The following is an 18,806-nucleotide window of genomic DNA, read 5'->3' as shown; positions in this document are numbered from 1 at the left end:
GTCTGATGGCTGTGCTCCTGTGACACTATGTAGCACTAACACTCAATAAATGGTGCCTCTTATGAGCTATCCTAGCGATGAGCATGGGTTGAAAACTCAGACATGTAAGGGAGCCATAAGCAGGGGTTGTATTGACCTGAAGAATTTGTCTCCTCTAAAGCATTCAAATTAAAATCTTAAACCGTGGGTCCAAAGCACCCTATATTTGCTGTCCAGATCTGGCCTGCTGGACTCCCAGTTGGTTTTCCATGGCTTTGGCACTTCTGGATGCCTCTGACTGTTACCCACCCTTCTTCTTTGTTTCAGTCCACAGTGAAGACCAAAAGAGACACAGTGAAAGGCTACTTCCTAGCTGGAGGGGACATGGTGTGGTGGCCAGTAAGTGGTCTTTGGTTCAATTGAAGTCACTTCTTCACATGCTGATGGTCTGTCTAGCCTTTGGTCTCTCAGGACCCGGGTTGCACGTTGTGTGAAGTCACAGTCTAGAGAAGGCTTAGCTCCAGCTCAATCAGTTAGGCTGGTTTCAGGTATGGTTGAGTGCAAGGGCTCAAGTGATATCATTAGGACCTGGTTTCCATCCCTCCCTCTCTTCCTCTCTTTATCCCTCCTCCCTCCCTCCCTCTTTCCCTCCTTCTCTCCCTTCCTTCCTTCCTTCCTTCCTTCCTTCCTTCCTTCCTTCCTTCCTCCCTTTCCTCCATATCAATTTCTCTTCTTCTGGACGAGCGCTATTCCCCAAACAGAGTCAACTTCATGGCAACAAGATAGCAGACTTTGCTCTAGACTTCTCATCCTCTCAAGTCCCAGTGCATGGAAGAGCATGGAAAATATCTCATCTCTGACTGTGTCCCATGCCCACCTCTGTGCCAGTCACTGTGACCAGGGTAGTTTGATGTGCTAATTGGCTCAAGCCTGGGTCACACACTCAATGCCTGAGCTGGGGCGGGGAGTGGGGGGGTGGAGCTTGGAACCTGTCCTCAAGCATATGCCATGAGATGGGAAGGGGCTAGAAACCCTTACTGGGACAAGGCGGAATGGATGTTGAAAACACAAATAACAAACACAGCAGTCCAATTGGTGTTTTCTTCTTGAGTGGACCTCAGGGCATTGCCGAATACAGCATGCACGTGCACACACGCATACACACGCACACACACGCACCCAGGTGTCTATGGGCCTGCCTACGTCATGGATGGTCAGGGATAATAGTTTACTTAGCATCTCCTGAAATAAGAGTGGAATCTTTGAACTAAGAAGAGGAAGGACCGCTCCCATTCGCACTGAGTCCAAAAGATGTAGGGTTTAAGGTGCAGAGAGACAAGTGGTATCTGAGCCCCTGATCAGTGAAATGTGTGGAGACAATGACCATACTGTTCTCAAAAGGTACCAACGACATGCTTTGCGTTATATGTTCAACAAATTCCCTAAAAATAATATATTCACCGAGGAGGATGTCTGGCACTCTGTCCAACACATCAGTAAGCTGGTCTTCACCCTCAAGGAGCTTGTATTCGAGTGTTTCCCAAAGTATGAGGAACAGTCGCTCTAAGATTTTCCAGCTGCACACTGACATAGCGTTAAATAACGTCAGATCGCACAGTGTGAACCTCATCCCTTTCCTATTCTACGTGACTCCTCCTGACTGCATAAAAGAAAAAGTCACAGTTTGGTGCTAATATACCTTTATCAGTCTTTCATCGCTGACCAAGCTCTATGTTTAATCAAGAGACTATAGGCCTCAGTGAGAGAAACTAGCTAGGATTTGATAACGGAGATGGTGTCCCAGTTCCAGATTCTTAGGAGAGAAAATGTAATTTACCTACTTTGGGCCAAGTAACTGGGGGTGTCTGGTTCAATCTGTTGAGACCAGGGATTGGGGCCATTGAGTATAGGCTTGGCCACTTAATGTTCTACCAGAAGGAGAACTATTTACTTTGCCAAGGTAGAAACAGAACTGGGATATATAACAAAGCCTTCCTGATTCTCCTCATGAAGCACCTTCCACAATACCTGTCGTCCTTTCCCCCAGGGACGATGCATACAGTTGTTCGTGTTGTGCACTGCACTACCCTATGGGGTAAGATTCACATTTTAGGCATCATAAAGATGCATACTTACTGTGCCAATAACTGATAGATGGAAGTAAGAGAGTTTTGGGGAAGACGAGTCTTTCTAATTTGAAAAAAAGGAAGATACCAGATGGGCTAGGAATGGCCCTGCCTTCTCTATTTCTCCTTCTGTCTTGGTCCCTTTGGAGCACGGGAAGAACTGGGGGTGAGGAGAAGATACAGTAGACCTTGGCTCCAGGATCTGACTTGTCTGTCTCCCTACAGGTGGGTGCATCCTTGTTTGCCAGCAATGTTGGAAGTGGGCATTTTGTAGGCCTGGCAGGGTCGGGTGCTGCTGCGGGCCTTTCCGTAACTGCTTATGAGTTGAATGTAAGTATCTTACCAGGGGTGTCTACAGCTCACCCTTTGCCCAGTAGGTGACCCCGGGGGACAGTGTGAATGCCCCATACTTGTAAAAATGGAGCAGTACTTCACGAGGAGACAAGCAGGAAGCATCAAGGGTACCCCTCGCCAGCTAAAACTAGTTTGACCCGCAGGCTTCTGGCTTGCGTGGGTGTGCTCGGTGCTGGCCGGTAAGGTCAGGACCCTAATAAACCACTGTGTGGGAGAAGAGGGCTCCGAATCCCTTCCCTGCGGATGCAGAAGCCAGAAGGTGTCCCGGGACCAGAGGGTTTTTCTGTGTATCACAAAAAGCAGGTGACATCTGTGGTGTGGTGCTTTGACCTATCTTGCCCGGATGCCCAAGAGCGAGGACGCACTGTCCTATGGAGCAGGGCTCGTGAAGGATCTGATTTTCACTGAGGAGGAGGGCTTGCACTGTTAGTGGTGGTTTTCATCTTCATAGTGACTAACTTTCTTTGAAACAAACGATTTACTTATTTATTTATTTATTTTATTTATAGATAAGCTCTATGCCCAACAGGGGGCGTGACCTTACAACTCCTAGATCAAGAGTCATATGCTCCACTGACTGAGCCAGCCAGTTTATTTATTTTGAGAGAGAGAGAGAGAATGTGAGCAGGGGAGGGGCAGAGAAAGAGAGAGAGAATCCCAAGCAGACTCTGCACCATCGGTGTAGAACCCACTGCAGGTCTTGAACTCGTGAACTCTGACCTGAGCCGAAAGCAAGAGTTGGACCCTTAACCTACTGAGCCACCCAGGCGCCGTGTGACTAATATTTTTAAAGGGCTCATTCTACCCTGCGGCCTACACGACACGCGTTACCGTATGGTGGGATCCCTTACAAAGCCCAACCTGGCTCAACGAGGGAGGGGATACGCCTGGAGGAAGGGGGAGGACGTGAGGTTTAGGGTGACACCGGATGAGGAGTCACGGAAAAGCTTCTATTTCCACTCTTCCCTCCTTCGTCCCCTTCTGCCACTTGAACGTGGAAATATGATGGTCCGGGGAGGGTGAGGTACGCAGACTGAACCAGAGGTGGAGCCAGGCCTGGCTACCTCCAGGGGCAGAGGGAGATCCAGATGAGCGCCTTGAGGTTGGCGGGGGCCGAGTCCTGACTCTCTTTTCCCCGGGCAGGGCTTGTTCTCCGTGCTGATGTTGGCCTGGATCTTCCTGCCCATCTACATCGCTGGTCAGGTGAGTGTGGGGGAGTCGGGGTGCCGTGGGCTGAGAAACCCTTTGGGAGGGTCACCCCTGTGTTCCCTCCTTCCCCCTTGACGACCTCCCTTAGTCCCCGGGAGGTCGGTCCCCACATGGCGAGGGACGCCGCACAGGTGAGACCAGGGGAGCCCCGCCCTTGGCAGCTCCCACCTGGTGACCGATGATGAAGATGCACATGGGCTGGAGGAGACGGGAGCCCAGAAGCATCTGTTTTCAATGTGAACACACCGGTGTGAGGCTCGTGGTGTCTTTGACGTGTGTAGGTGGTAACATATTACTGCTTTTCTTCCTTTGCACACAGAGCTGTAAAAACTGAGTTCTTTTCTGGCAGATTCGAAGGGTCAAAATGTTTGTTCCCAAATAACAATGCTGTTTTAGACTTAAAATATCTATCTATCTCTCTATATCTATATCTATCTATATATGTATATACACATACATACATACATACATACATATGTGTATATGTTTTTAAGTTTATTTGAGAGAGAGAGAAAGAGAGAGCATGAGCAGGGAGAGAGAGAATCCCAAGCAGACTTCATGCTGTCATGCTGTCTGTGTAGAGCCCAATACAGAGCCCGAACTCACCAAATGTGAGATCATGACAGCTGAAATCAAGAGTCGGACATTTATGGGGCGCCTGGGTGGCTTAGTCGGTTAAGCGTCCAACTTTGGCTCAGGTTGTTTGAGCCCCGCGTCGGGCTCTGTGCTGACAGCTCGGAGCCTGGAGCCTGCTTCGGATTCTGTGTCTCCTTCTCTCCCTGCCCCTCCCCGGCTCTTGCTTTCTCTCTCGCTCTCTCTCTCTCCAAGATTAAACATTAAAATTAAAAGCAAAAAAGAATCGGACGTTTAACTGACTGAACCACCAGGCACCCCTGCTTTAGACTATTTTGAAAAAGTAGTTTAAAAAATGGTTTCTGATCTGACAGCTTTATGTCATTCATACTGTCTAGATTTAATTCTGCTCCAAAGGTTCTACCACACGGGGCAAGATCATACTCAGGAAGTAAACTGAGTAAACTCAGGCAAAGACTGATTTTAACTTTTGATTATGGCAATTAAAAACTACACAAAGTAGGGGCGCCTGGGTGGCTCAGTTGGTTAAGCGTCCAACTCTTGATACTGACTCAGGTCATGATCTCACAGTTTGTGAGTTCAACCCTTGCATCAGGTTCTGTGCTGACCGTGTGGAGCCTGCTTCGGATTCTCTCTCTCTGCCTTCCCCTGCTCTCTCACTCTCTTAAAATAAATAAACTTAGAAAAATATTTAAAGAAACTTAAAAGAAAAAATCTACCCACTCCATTTTTTTTTTAATTTTTTTTTTTTAACGTTTATTTATTTTTGAGACAGAGACAGCATGAACGGGGGAGGGTCAGAGAGAGGGAGACACAGATTCTGAAACAGGCTCCAGGCTCTGAGCTGTCAGCACTGAGCCCAACACGGGGCTCGAACTCACAAACTGTGAGATCATGACCTGAGCTGAAGTCAGCCGCTTAACCGACTGAGCCACCCAGGCGCCCCAACCCATTCCATTTTTATTGGGAAATAAATACATTGAAAACGTGATAAAACACAAATGCACAGCTTAATAAACTATCGTAAAATAACCCGGATCAAGACATAAAACCTAACCCTCCCCCGTGTGCTTTTAGCACGTGACCATGCCTTCCTTTCTCCTTGAAGTTCATCTAGTTAACTCCTTTGCTTTTCTTTGCAGGTTTCATTATGCATAATTAGACAGTTGGTTTAATTTACTTTTGAAAAAACATATATGGGATCAGGGTAACATATTCGTTCGTTAGTGATGCGTTAATTTTTTTTTTTTTTTTTTTTTTTTTTTTTTTTTTTTTTTTTTTTGCTGTGTAGTGTTCTATAGTATGACTACAGCCCGTGTGTCCATGTGTTTGTCCATTCTTTTGTTCGTGGGCATTTAGGTTGTTCCCAGTGTTAGGCTGTGATGGCTAATGCTCCCGTGAGCATTTATACAAGTGTCCTGAGGCACGTAAACAGGTGTTTATGGAGAGTGTCTACCTATGAGTGTCTGGGCTATTGGGTATGTTTGTCTGGCTTTGCTACGTACTCCCCCAATATCCCCCAGAGTATTTCTATCAGCTTAGAGTCCCAACAGCAGTGTCTGCAAATTCCCTTGGCTCCATTGCTTCACATCCTTGCCAACACTTGGTATTTTCCAACTTTAAAATTCCTGCTAATCTCAATGCACTTTCGACTGACAATTCTATTATTTTTTTTGGCCCTTTGGATTTCCTCTTTGGGGAAGTCACTTGTCTGGGGCTTTTGCCAACCTTTTTTAAAATTATTATTAGGTGAGGGGCGCCTGGGTGGCTCAGTCGGTTGAGCGTCCGACTTCGGCTCAGGTCATGATCTCGCGGTCTGTGAGTTTGAGCCCCGCGTCGGGCTCTGAGCTGTCAGCTCAGAGCCTGGAGCCTGTTTCAGATTCTGGGTCTCCTCTCTCTCTCTGTCCCTCCTCCACTCTTGCTCTGTCTCTCTCTGTCAAAAATAAATAAACATTAAAATAAATAAATAAATAAAATTATTATTAGGTTATAGAGCTTCTTATTTATTTGTAGAGGTTCTTTATATATTCTGGAAACAAGCCCTTGGGGTGGTTTTATGTGTTGCAAATGTATATATCTATCTTTTTCTACTCTGTGGTTTGCCTTTCCAGTCTCTTAGTGATGTTTTTGATACGCAGTTCTCAATTGCAATGTAGTCACATTTATCACTTTTTCCTATCTTTCATGTTCTGTTTAAAAAATATTTTCCTACTCCAAGGTCATAAAGATATTTTCCTATATTGCCTTTTAGAACTTTTCACATTTAAGTCAATTATCCATGTAACACTGATTTTTGTCCACCGTTGTTTGAGAATGGGATAATGCTAATGCCACCCATCAGGAAACTTACAGACCAGTTGTATGTGTGATCCGTTCATTCATTCATTGATTGAAGATACATTTATTGAGCCAAATGTCAGCTGCATGCCAGGTCCCATTAGTTCCCCATCCTCACCTTGTGATGCGACCATTACAATGCTTTCCCTTCTTGCTGGAAATTTCTTTTTCATTCACAGGGAGGTTACCTCCTGTTCATCTTTCAAATCCTACTTTAAGCAATAATTCCTCCAAAAAAGCCCCTCTGACCTCCCTGATGAGGTTAAATTTCCTTCTTCATCGTATTGTGGCCTCTGCTGCTTTGCATTAGCTCATGTGGCTATTAAACTCAGATGTCTCCCAATAGACTGTGTGCCTCTTCTAGTAAACCGAGCTTTCTCAGTCTCAGGGGGGTACTCTGCATTATAGGGTGTTCGCAGCATGCCTGGTCTCTACCAAGTAGATGCTGGCAGCACCCCACACCCCCAATTGTGACAGCCAAGTCGTCTCCAGGCGTTGCCAAACATTCCCTAGGGAGGTACAAAATCGTCCTCGGTGGAGAACCACTTTCCTAGACTGTGTGCGTCTCCCATTAGATTGTAAGCTCTAGGAGAGTGGGAACCATTTCTGTCTCTCCTAGAGTTGTGCCTGGGACACAGGAGATGTGCAATTAAATATTGTTGAAATAACTTAGCAGCAGGATCTTTGATGGATTCAGAAGGAAGAACATGAGGAATGAGCTAACACCCAAGAGAAGAGGCACTGGTTAGGGACCAGAAGTCTTGGTCAGATCCCAAAGCATCACGAGAGTTAGCAAGTGAGAGGGCTGTACTGATGAACATTTGGGGCATCAGAGGTGAATGGGGTCCTGGGGCTGACGAGGCCTAGGTGTGGGTCAGGGAAGTGGGGGCTGGAGCAGAAATGCCCCATTCTTGCGGGGGCTGAACAGACTGAGAAACCATGCAAGGTGTCCCATGTGGGTTCTCTGCATTGTCCCTGTGGCTGCTTCCACACTGGGAAAGAGTCTCCAAGAAAAGGAAGACCTTGAAGGAGCTGGAACCCCCTTGAGTCCTGGGCAGGGCCCTGGGGAAGGCTGGACGTAGGGGGCGGGGGTTTCAGAGGAAGAGGGAGGAGATTTACATGAGGAGGAAGTATGGCAGTCTGGATGGGATGGGGTGGGGGAGACAGTATGCAGGTCCCGGAAGCCCCTTGCCGTCCTCTGCCCCAGGAAATAGGGGGTCTGGGGGGGGGGCCCACAAGCAGCGAGGCCTCAGGAACTAGGGTGCTCATCCCCCCAGGGCAGCAGTCATTTACTGCATTTATTTCTTATTCTTTTTTGTTTGTTTGTTTGTTAGTAGGCTCCACGTCCCACGTGGGCTCGAACTCATGACCCTGAGATCAAGAGTCGCATGTTCTACCAACTGAGCCAGCCAGGCACCCCTGCATTTACTTCTTTTTAACATTCACCCAGCTACAACCAGAGGGTGGTTCCTGTGCTGCCTGTGGGCCGTCCCTCACCTCTTCGGCTCTGTCTGCTGTCTGTCTTTCTCAACCTTGCTTGCTGGCAGATTGCCTTTTTAGCTCCTTGACAGCTTAACAGCTGTGGTCACAGACAGTAAATCTGCCAGGGAAGCCCGCTCCTCTCACCTGAACGGACTGAGGCTCTTCGTGTCCTCTCTAATCAGCTGTCACACCATCACCACGGGCACATCCGTTCAGTACTGGTTGAATGTCCCCATGCGTTATTCCTTGATAGAGTGTCAGTGCATGTGCTTCTGGAAAATCTCTGTTGTAGGTACCTTGCTGCAAAACCAGGGGAAGACATGAGAGTCAGAGTTCCAGATTGTTCTCTGGGGGAGATGGGCAGGAAAGAGAAGCTTTTTTTCTTTTTTCCTATTTGAAAATGCCCATTTATTCCTGGAGTTCTTTTTTTTTGTTTGTTTGGCCAATATTTTAATGTGAGAAGACTTTCAAGCATACATCGAAGTGGAAATAATTTTGCAGCATACACCCTTGGGTTCTTGAATACCCAGATTACCATTAGCCATTTATAATTCTTATTTATTTATTAAAAAATTTTTTAATGTTTATTCATTTTTGAGAGACAGAAAGAGACAGAACGTGAGTGGGGAGGGGCAGAGAGAGAGAGAGACACAGAATCGGAAGCAGGCTCCAGGCTCTGAGGTGTCAGCACAGAGCCTGACTTGGGGCTCGAACCCCAGAGGTGAGATCATGACCTGAGCAGAAGTCGGATGCTTAACCGACTGAGCCACCCAGGTGCCCCAACTATTTGCTATTCTTGAACCGAGTCTAGCCATCTAGTCTTTCCCAGTATCCCTTCACAATCTGACCTCGGAATGGATGGTTTGCCATTCATGAGCTCGTGGTGGGGGACCTGTTAGTTTTCTCCTCCCTGGGTTAGACTTGGGGATACCCAAGCAGCAACAGCCTGGAGGAGAGGCTGCAAACATTTCTGCAAATATCTTTATAACTGTGTCCTTCCCCATCCAAGATCTAGTACCTCACGGAAGAGCCATTGGTTTGATGTCACAGTGTCTCAACTGCAAGTCTGGGGCTAGAGTACAGTGCGGGTGAGGAGATTGGGAAAGAACATGCCAAACCCTCAACAGTGGTTTTCAGCAGCACACCCCAGTCACTTGGGTGCCCATATGGTAATGACGTCTGACTTTGGACCACCCAGCCTGGGGCATAGGGAGCCGCCATGATTCAGTGCCCCCCCTCATCTTTCTGCCAACCCTGGAGCCTGCTATTAGAATCCCCTGCTTTTGCTGGTAACCTGCCCGAAGGTTTAAATCTTGTTTTAATGTTTATTTTTGAGAGAGAGATACAGAGCATGAAATGGGGAGGGACAGAGAGAGAGAGAGAGAGAGAGAGAGAGAGAGAGAGGGAGACACAGAATCTGAAGCAGGCTCCAGGCTCTGAGCTGTCAGCACAGAGCCCAATGCAGGGCTCAACCTCACAACATGGGATCATGACCAGATCTGGAGTAGGACAGTTCACCGAGTGAGCCACCCAGGTGCCCCCTGACCAAAGGATTAGAATAGAGCAATTCCCCAAAGTTTGGAACCTGGACGAATGGAGATTCTTGAGATGCTTTTAGGTGTCAGACATGGGACCCGCCACACTGAGTCACGTGATGGAGTTATTTCCTTTTCTGTTGTCTTTCACTTGTTTGATGAGCTCAAGGGGAAAGCCTTACATTGGTCCTAGCCTGTCTTCAAGACCAATCCAACACTTCTCCAGCATTCTTTTTCTGTTTTAAAAAAAACTCAGGGCCCAGAGTCTTTGATGTTGCCAGAAAGGAATAGAAAATAATGAATTGTTTTACTACCCGGTGTTTATTTTACTACCCGTTGTTTATTTTTGCTGGTTCTCTTAAATTTAGGGTTGATTTTCCATTTATGATGGTGATTTGAAGTTTAGGTAAATGTATTTAACTGTTTAGGTGAGCTGGTTGAAAGGAAAACATTAAGTAACTGATAAGAGATAGCAAACTTTGGGATGGGATTGGTAGTTGGGTACATCCCCCGGCACAGAACCCCAATTCCTCCACACCCCACCCCTCTGCCCCCATTTTCTCCTCCCTTCTTAGGCCTATGATCAAGAAGGCCATTGGTGCTGCTGAGTTTGGGGAGGAGGGAAGGGCCAGTGCCCTGAGACCATGTGCCCAAAGTCAGGTATGTGGTGACCACTGAGCTCTGGCCCCTAGGTCACCACGATGCCAGAATACCTGAGGAAACGCTTTGGTGGCAACAGGATCCCCATCATCTTGGCTGTGCTCTACCTGTTTATCTACATCTTCACCAAGATCTCGGTAAGGTGGGGACATAGCCCAGCCGTGTACCTGTGGCATGGTGAGAAGATCAACTACAGCCACTGCTTGGGAGTGTGTCCTCCGTGTGCACTTCCTCCTCCTGTGGGGCAGGCTTCTGGGAGGTTAGCAGAGGGTAGGAGGGGTGGGAGGGAGAGGGCAAGCATGGACAGAAGAAGTCGGGAGAAGGTTCTGCCAAAGGTTCTCTGGCAACATCTCTAGATGGTGCAGGTCACCCCTTGGGCGGAGCGGTCATATTTCTCCTGCGATTAGACAATGATCAGCTATTAATCAGATGGGTTGAGGCCATTGAGCCTGCTCCACCTTGAACTTTGGTTGGATGGGCCAATCTCTAGAAAGAGGCCAAGAGCAGATGCGTTGCAGCCTCCAGGCCTGCCTGTGACTCAGCTGATGCTGTCTCCGCTTCCCGTTGGGGCTGAGGAGAGCGCAGGGGGTGCAGAGGAATTCCATTCAATCCAAACAACAATAACTGAGTCCATGCCAGCTGCAGGCTTGAAAGACAGACGTTGGATGACAGCATCCTTTCAGAATTCTGCCTCTGGGTCTGTTGGAAAGCTACAGATGTGGGGAAGCGGTCACCAGGGAAGTTATGACCAAGGAGGATTACGAACTAGAGAAAGGGGACTGGTGTTCCCGATGGATGGACTAGAGCAAGCAAAACATTGGCGACATGGATGGGCATAGCTTGTTAGGGAAGCAGGGAAGCAGTGAGTGAGGGAAATGAGGCCAAGGGTCAAGCAGACCATGAAGCCTGGCATGCAACTCTAACTTATTTACATAGACGTTATCTTGGGGGCAGTAGGGGGCCACGGAAGAATTTTAATGGGCAGGAGAAGGATGATATGCTCATGGCGGTATTTGATAAAGGTTGCAAAGTGGAGAATGGAGGCTAGAAAGACCAGGAGTAGCAGCAGGAGGGCCATTGAGGAGGTTGTCGTATTAGCCCAGTGGATGGGTCTCAAATGTACTTGCCCAAGGGTCCCAGTTTGAGACCTCTGATACAGGAAGAGGTGGCTGAAGAAAGCACAATGTAGGACTCTTCTGTTTGCTGGAATCCAGTCTTAGGGGAACTTGCGCTGAAAATGTCCATCCATTCATTCATCCGTGAACTTCGTGTCTCTACAGGTGGACATGTATGCGGGTGCCATCTTTATTCAGCAGTCTCTGCACCTGGATCTCTACCTGGCCATAGTTGGGCTGTTGGCCATCACAGCTCTGTACACCGTTGCAGGTGTGTCTGAACGAGAGGTGATGCCTGAGAGGCCGTGGGCCACCCCCGCCCCCTTCTTTTCCTGGCCCATCTTCTGATGTTCTAGTGTGTTAAAGCCATCCATTCATTACACCTCAATCAATGACCCCAGGTAATATGGTGTCTCTTGGCCATTGTCCAAGGGAAGAGGGCTTCCCGATTAGAGGGAGGATTGAAAAATGCACCACAACTGCATCAAGCTATTTTCCATTTATTTACTGCAGAATTATTTATTGAAAACTGAGTGAGGCGCATGTCTATTCACATGCACTCTGCAAAGCGAGATTGTCAGCAACTGTAATCTCAGAGAATAACGTGCGGCAGCATCGTTTTTCCCCGTCGGAACCACACTCCAGGAGAGTGACTGGCATAGAGTATGGCCTGGACAAATATCTGTGTTTGAATATTCACCTTTTAATCTTCATCTTCTGCCCCAGCTCACCCTTCTCTGCTTCCTCTTCGTATAATATAACTCATTCCACAAATATGTCTGGATATCACCTACCTGTGCTAGACATCGTGCTAGGAAATGAGGTAGAGCAGTAGACAAAACAGGCAAAATCTTTACCCCAAAGGAACTTATATTCCAATAGGGATGGGGAGACAGAAATGAACAAGGAAACCAAAAATCATATCAGGATGTATTGTTATAATCTGATAAGTGCTGTGAAGGAAGTTCCACGCAGGGTGAGGTGGGGAGTGATGGGTAAGGAGAGGTTTATTATTATTACTATTTTTTTACATAGCATGTTCAGAGAAGGCCTTTCTAAGGTGACATCTGAACCGGATTTAAATGATAGGAAGGAAACTTTAAAGAGAAGGACAGAGGAAGAGAAGACCAGGCTAGGAGAAGGGCACATGTAAAGACTCATGCTTTGTTTGGGGAACAGAAAGGCGGTCAATGTGGCTGACGCTGAATGAGCAGGTGGCTCAAGCTGCGACCCGCTAACCTCCAGGGGGGCCACTCCCACCAGCCAGAGACGGATTGCCACCCGTCCCCCCGCCCCTATGTGTGGCTCAGCAGCCCAGGGGATGGGGGAAAGGCCAGCAACCAGTGCCTTGAGGGAAATGAAAGATGAAATGAGCCTGGATTTTGCTGTGAGGGCTGTGGAACACCACGGGAGGCTCTAAGCTCAAAAGCGGTCAAATCAAACCTATGCAAAGGCCCCTGAAGGATCTCTCAGAGCGTTCCGCACTAATGGAAGCTGTGTGCCTGGAGCCCAGGGAAAGGGAAGGGCTAGTCCCAGTAGCCAATTTACCTTTGTTTCCTGGTCTGCGTGTCCCATTAGACTGTAATCTCCATGAGGACAGGGAACATGCTTTTTGCTTGCTTCTCTATCCCTACCATGGAGAGCTAGGTAGGGCACTCACCAGATATTTGGTGAACAATTGAATAGAATACTAAACAGAGTGCATGGCACATGATAAATTGTTCAGTGAACATCAGTATAGAAACGATGGCGGGTTTCAGTGGCACCCGGCTTCAGGATCACTGCACTCAGGCAGCAGAGAGTTGGGACAAGAGTCTAGGCTGGGTGTCTCCCCGTTTGTGACAGGGCCCTATTCCTGCTGGCCAGGAAGGAGGAGGCATGGTAGAGAACCCCACACCTCTGCCCATGTTTTTTATTGCACGCTGACTTTGCCCACTCGTAAAACATGCTCAGATAGAGATAAACATCCCTTTCCCTTTGGGAAGAAGGAGGTATAGTATAAGGAAGAGACTAGAAAGATGGCCTTGGCCAGATAGATTTGCTGCCATTATTGTCATTACCAAGACTGTGCTAAGTGGCAAAAGTAAGAAGAATTCACTGAGGCCAACCACAGGAGCCTGCTCAGGAAGCCTGTTAGGGCTCTGAATACCTAGTACTCATAGCCTTTTTCCAGGGTTAAAAATAAAGCTGTTCAGAGCTTGGGGACTACAGCCCATGCATCACTTCCTGAATCAGTTAGAAATTACTGTGTAACGAACCACCCACAGATGTAAGGACTTAAAACAATGGTCTTAAGCAAGAGCAGAAGCTTCAGGGCCCTTGAGGGCTAGGCTTAGGCCTGCACAGTAGCACTCCCCCATATTCTGTTGGTCGAAGCAAGTCATTTGGCCAAGCCCATAGTTAAGACAGAGAAATCAGCTTTATTTACATCAACATGAAAAGCAGGAGCACCTGGGTGGCTCAGGTGGTTAAACATTTGGCTTTGGCTCAGGTCATGATCTCACAGTCCATGAGTTCGAGCCCCGCGTCAGGCTCTGTGCTGACAGCTCAGGGCCTGGAGCCTGCTTCGGATTCTGTGTCTCTCTCTCTGCCCCTCTCCAACTCATGCTGTCTCTCTCTCTCTCTCTCTCTCTCTCTCTCTCTGTCTCTCAAAAACAAACATTTAAAAAAAAAACAAACATGAAAAGGAGCAGGAAAGCCACAAGGCAACATGGGCCTGTGCCCAGGAAGGAGGTCTTGTGGCTATCTTTGCAAACAACACTAAGAAATCTCAGGTCTTGAGCTTCCAGATTCTCTCTGTTGTTAACCCAGGGTGTCCGACCCTCATCTCCATGCTTATCCCCACCCCCACCCCCAGGTGGCCTGGCTGCTGTGATCTACACGGATGCCCTGCAGACTCTGATCATGCTTATAGGAGCACTCATCCTGATGGGCTACAGTAAGTGGGGCCCCAGGGTCACTTGGGTGGGTGACAGGCCCTCTCTCAGGAAGGGACATCTGCTCTCATCCCGGGGATCAGCAAACCCAGCTGTCAAAAGCATACCCCAGGGGCATTCCATCATGGATGATTTCCTTGAGACATGGTTGTTTTAGCTGGAAGAGAACTGAACTTATGGAAATTTACTGGGTTTTTTGTTTTTCAAGTTTATTCATTATTTTGAGAAAGAGACAGAAAGCACCGGGGGGTGGGGGTGGGGGTGGGGGTGGGAAAGGGCAGAGAGAGAGAGGGAGAGAGAGAATCGCAAGCAGGCTCTGCACTGTCAGCACAGAGCCGACACGGGGCTCCGACTCACGAACCGGGACATCATGACCTGAGCTGAAGTCGGACGCTTAACCAACTGAGCCACCCAGGCGCCCTGGAAGTTTACTGATTTTTAGGTAAAAATGAATAGTTCCTCCTATATTGAGAGGGAAAAATGATTAATAAATAAAAGGGACAGAGGGACAAAATTCTTCTTACAGAAGAATTCCAATTAATAAATGCAGACAGAGGGAGAGAAATAGAAATTCAACATGAGGGCACCACAATGATAATTGGAGGCAAGAGTCAACGGTAAATGCTCAAGTTACCAGGGATCTCAGTTACCATGTCCAAGATAGTCACTAATTACAAAGGAAAATAGTCGCTTTGCCGTGGGGCAACCTGGCATGCACCATTGTAAGTAAGTGATCGCGGTCAATGTCGCCAGGAATAGGACATATTGATATGTAGCTGCTCATAGGGTGAGAGGGACATAACGGAGCCTCTGTGCCATGCTTACCAAAAACACATAACCTCAATGTTATTCAGGAATAAACATCAGACATCCGATGGAGAATCATTTTACAAGATTCCTAATCAGTTCCTCAAGAGTGTCAAAGTCACAAGAAATAAGGACTCAGGAATTGTCTAGGAACAGGGGTCGAGGAGATACAAGTTTTATCATAGCATTGTGCCTTTCTGCACACTTTAAATTGTGTTTATGTGTGGCTTTCGTCTTTTAAACAAAACTTTAAGGAAGTAATTATGGAATAATTGTTTCACAACATGAACAAAAATTGCTCATTAACTTTAACAATTGTTTTGGACCCTCATGAAGAAGAAAACTTCACTGGTATACCGTATGTGAAGAGGAAATACAGGGGCGCCTGGGTGGCTCAGCCAGTTAAGCGTCTGGCTTCAGCTCAGGTCATGATCTCATGGTTCGTGAGTTTGAGCCCTGAGTCAGGCTCTGGACTGACAGCTCAGAGCCTGGAACCTGCTTGGGATTCTATGTCTCCCTCCCTCTCTGTCTCTCCCCAACTCTTGGTCTCTCTCAAAAATAAACTTTTTTTTATTTATTTATTTATTTTTTTTTTTTCAACGTTTATTTATTTTTGGGACAGAGAGAGACAGAGCATGAACGGGGGAGGGGCAGAGAGAGAGACACACACAGAATCGGAAACAGGCTCCAGGCTCTGAGCCATCAGCCCAGAGCCCGACGCGGGGCTCGAACTCACGGACTGCGAGATCGTGACCTGGCTGAAGTCGGACGCTTAACCGACTGCGCCACCCAGGCACCCCCCTTTTTTTTTTTTTTTTTAAAGAGGAAATACAAATGAGTAACAAATATGTGAAGGACAATTGTCAGCTGTATTAGAAAAATGCTCGATGTGGTCACTGTCATAAATACCAAACCCTTGAGCCTCCCAGGGCTTCACGAGCTGCTTATGACAGGTTTCAGATGCAAAGAGACCCAAAATATAGATCTTCCCAAGGTCTGTCATTCTTCGCAACACCTCTAGACCTTTCTCCACAAAATTATGGGTTCTCAGTGGGGAATTTAATCCATTACAGTCGGGCAGGAAAGAGATTACAGATCAGCCCTCTGTAATCTTCATCAATCTGCTTTATTAGATGTTCTCCCAAGGGATCTGCAGAGATTCACATGTTGAAAACTAACTGGCTATATATGTGTGGGTTAATTTCCGTGCCCTCAATTCCGTCCCATTGGTCTGTGTGTCCCATTGGTCTGTGAGTCTTTTTGTGCCAACAGCATATGGTTTTGGTTCCTACAGCTTTATAATAAGCTTAAAATCAGGAAGCATGATGCCTCCCACCTTGTTCTCCTTTCTCAATGTTGCTTTGGGTATCTGGGTCTTTTGTGGCTCCATATGAATTTTAGGATGATTTTTTTTTTCTATTTCTGTGAGGAAAGCCATTGAAATTTTGATAGGGATTCCACTGATTTTTTAGATTGCAGGGCACCTGGCTTGCTCAGTTGTCAGAGAATGCGACTGTTGATCTCAGGCTCGTGGGTTCAAGCTTCACGTTGGGCATAGAGCTTATTAAGAAAAGAAAAAGAATCTGTAGATCTCATTGGGGGGTGTGGACATGCTGATAATATTAATTCTTTTTTTTTAATGTTTATTTTTACTTTTGAGACAGAGAGACAGAGCATGAACGGGGGAGGGGCAGACAGAGAGGGAGACACAGAATCCGAAGCAGCTCCAGGCTCCGAGCTGTCAGCACAGAGCCGATGTGGGGCTTGAACCCATGAGCTGTGAGATCGTGACCTGAGCCGAAGTCGGACGCTTAATCGACTGAGCCACCCAGGCGCCCCTGATAATATTAATTCTTCTAATCCATGAACACAATATCTGCTCATTTATTTGTGTTTTCCTTAATTTCTTTCATCAGTGTGTTATAGTTTTCAGTGCACAGACACTTCATCTTCTTGGTTACAATTGTTCCTATTTTTTTTTTTTTTTATCCTCTGTGATGCAATTGTAAACGGGGTTTTCTTAATTTCTCCTTTCAATCGTTTGTTAGTGTATAGAAACACAACTGATTTTTGTATGTTGGTTTTTGTATCTGCAACTTTACCGAATTCATTTAAAAAAATTTTTTAGATGTTTATTTTTCAGACAGAGACAGCACAAGTCTCTCTCAAAAAAAAAAGAAGAAAAAAGAACCTTACAATATTACACTCCCAAATCCTCTCTTCTGTCTTTTATTGTTGCCATACATTTACAGATGTTTTAAAATTTTTTTTTTTTTTCAACGTTTATTTATTTTTGGGACAGAGAGAGACAGAGCATGAACGGGGGAGGGGCAGGGAGAGAGGGAGACACAGAATCTGAAACTGGCTCCAGGCTCCGAGCCATCAGCCCAGAGCCTGACGTGGGGCTCGAACTCCCGGACCGTGAGATCGTGACCTGGCTGAAGTCGGACGCTTAACCGACTGCACCACCCAGGCGCCCCTACATTTACAGATGTTTTAAACCCCAATACAATGCTACAAGTTTTGCTTTAGACAGTCAGTTGTCTTTTAGAGTGATTAAAAAGAAGAAAAAGCCATTTTTTTTAAAGCCATTTATATTAACCTTCATTTTAACTAACCCCATGTTGGGTGTAGACATTACTTTAAAATAAAATCTTAAAAATAAATACATTATTATTACACTCACTGCTGGTTCTTACTGTTTAATGGAGCAAATATGTAAATTATTGAGTCACAATTTTTATGTTTCAATGATTGTCTTCAGTATATCTGTTTCCTTTACAGTCTTATGTATTTTGTATTATGCGTTATTAGTATTTTTTAATGTTTATTCATTTTTGAGGGGTGGGGTAGAGAGAGCACCAGGAGGGGAGGGGCAGGCAGAGAGGGAGACACAGAATCCAAAGCAGTCTCCGGGCTCTTAGCTGTCAGCACAGAGCCGACGCAGGGTGAGATCATGACCTGAGCTGAGGGCAGACGCTTTACTGACTGAGCCCCCCAGGCGCCCCTGATTATTAATATTTTGAGAAGCAATACATAATCACTACTGAAGGCATATAAAAAAAGTTAAGAACCTTGAAGGCGACTAACCTTCCTGAGTAGCTCTGCTCTAAGTAGGATTTCACCCATCTCCTACCATCCCCTTAACCGCTTGGTGTGGATTGCTCTGAGTTTCTGGACAATTTGCTATTCCTCTGAATTCTAGGTTTTGCTGCAGTCGGAGGGATGGAAGGCCTAAAGGAGAAGTACTTCTTGGCCCTGGCTAGCAACCGGAGTGAGAACAGCAGCTGCGGACTGCCCCGAGATGACGCCTTCCATATTTTCAGAGACCCACTGACATCCGATCTCCCGTGGCCCGGGATCCTATTTGGAATGTCCATCCCGTCCCTCTGGTACTGGTGCACGGATCAGGTACAGACCAGCCGGCCGAGCGAGCGCCCTCCGGGAGGCTTCTTTCCTTGGGGGGCCGGAGACTCCGGTTTTTTCTTCCCTCCATCTGCTCTTGTTTGCATTCCCCGCCCCCTTGCCCCCAAGCTCGACTACTTCCTTCCTACATCTGTGTGTTGTTTTACCTCTTGAGCTTGCTCATGTAGGGGCAAATCCAAAGCTACTAATATTTGCAAAGGGGAACTCTTTTCTTTCTGAGAGAGAGAAACAGAGGGTGCAAGTGCG

General features: G+C 46.9%; 1 protein-coding gene across 1 annotated transcript in view; it reads left to right on the top strand.

Moving 5' to 3' along the window:
- Positions 1-18,806, top strand: part of SLC5A11 (solute carrier family 5 member 11) — a 49,163-nt gene that overhangs the window by 12,122 nt on the left and 18,235 nt on the right. The window contains exons 3-9 of the mRNA XM_043560265.1: positions 307-378; positions 2,331-2,435; positions 3,603-3,662; positions 10,309-10,413; positions 11,557-11,662; positions 14,249-14,329; positions 18,340-18,545. Coding sequence (XP_043416200.1) covers positions 307-378; positions 2,331-2,435; positions 3,603-3,662; positions 10,309-10,413; positions 11,557-11,662; positions 14,249-14,329; positions 18,340-18,545 — 735 coding nt within the window. The remainder of the gene's footprint in view (positions 1-306; positions 379-2,330; positions 2,436-3,602; positions 3,663-10,308; positions 10,414-11,556; positions 11,663-14,248; positions 14,330-18,339; positions 18,546-18,806) is intronic.

This window comes from Prionailurus bengalensis, chromosome E3 (genome assembly GCF_016509475.1).
Source record: "Prionailurus bengalensis isolate Pbe53 chromosome E3, Fcat_Pben_1.1_paternal_pri, whole genome shotgun sequence".
Lineage (NCBI taxonomy): Eukaryota > Metazoa > Chordata > Mammalia > Carnivora > Felidae > Prionailurus > Prionailurus bengalensis.
This window is presented reverse-complemented; position numbering and strand designations above follow the sequence as displayed.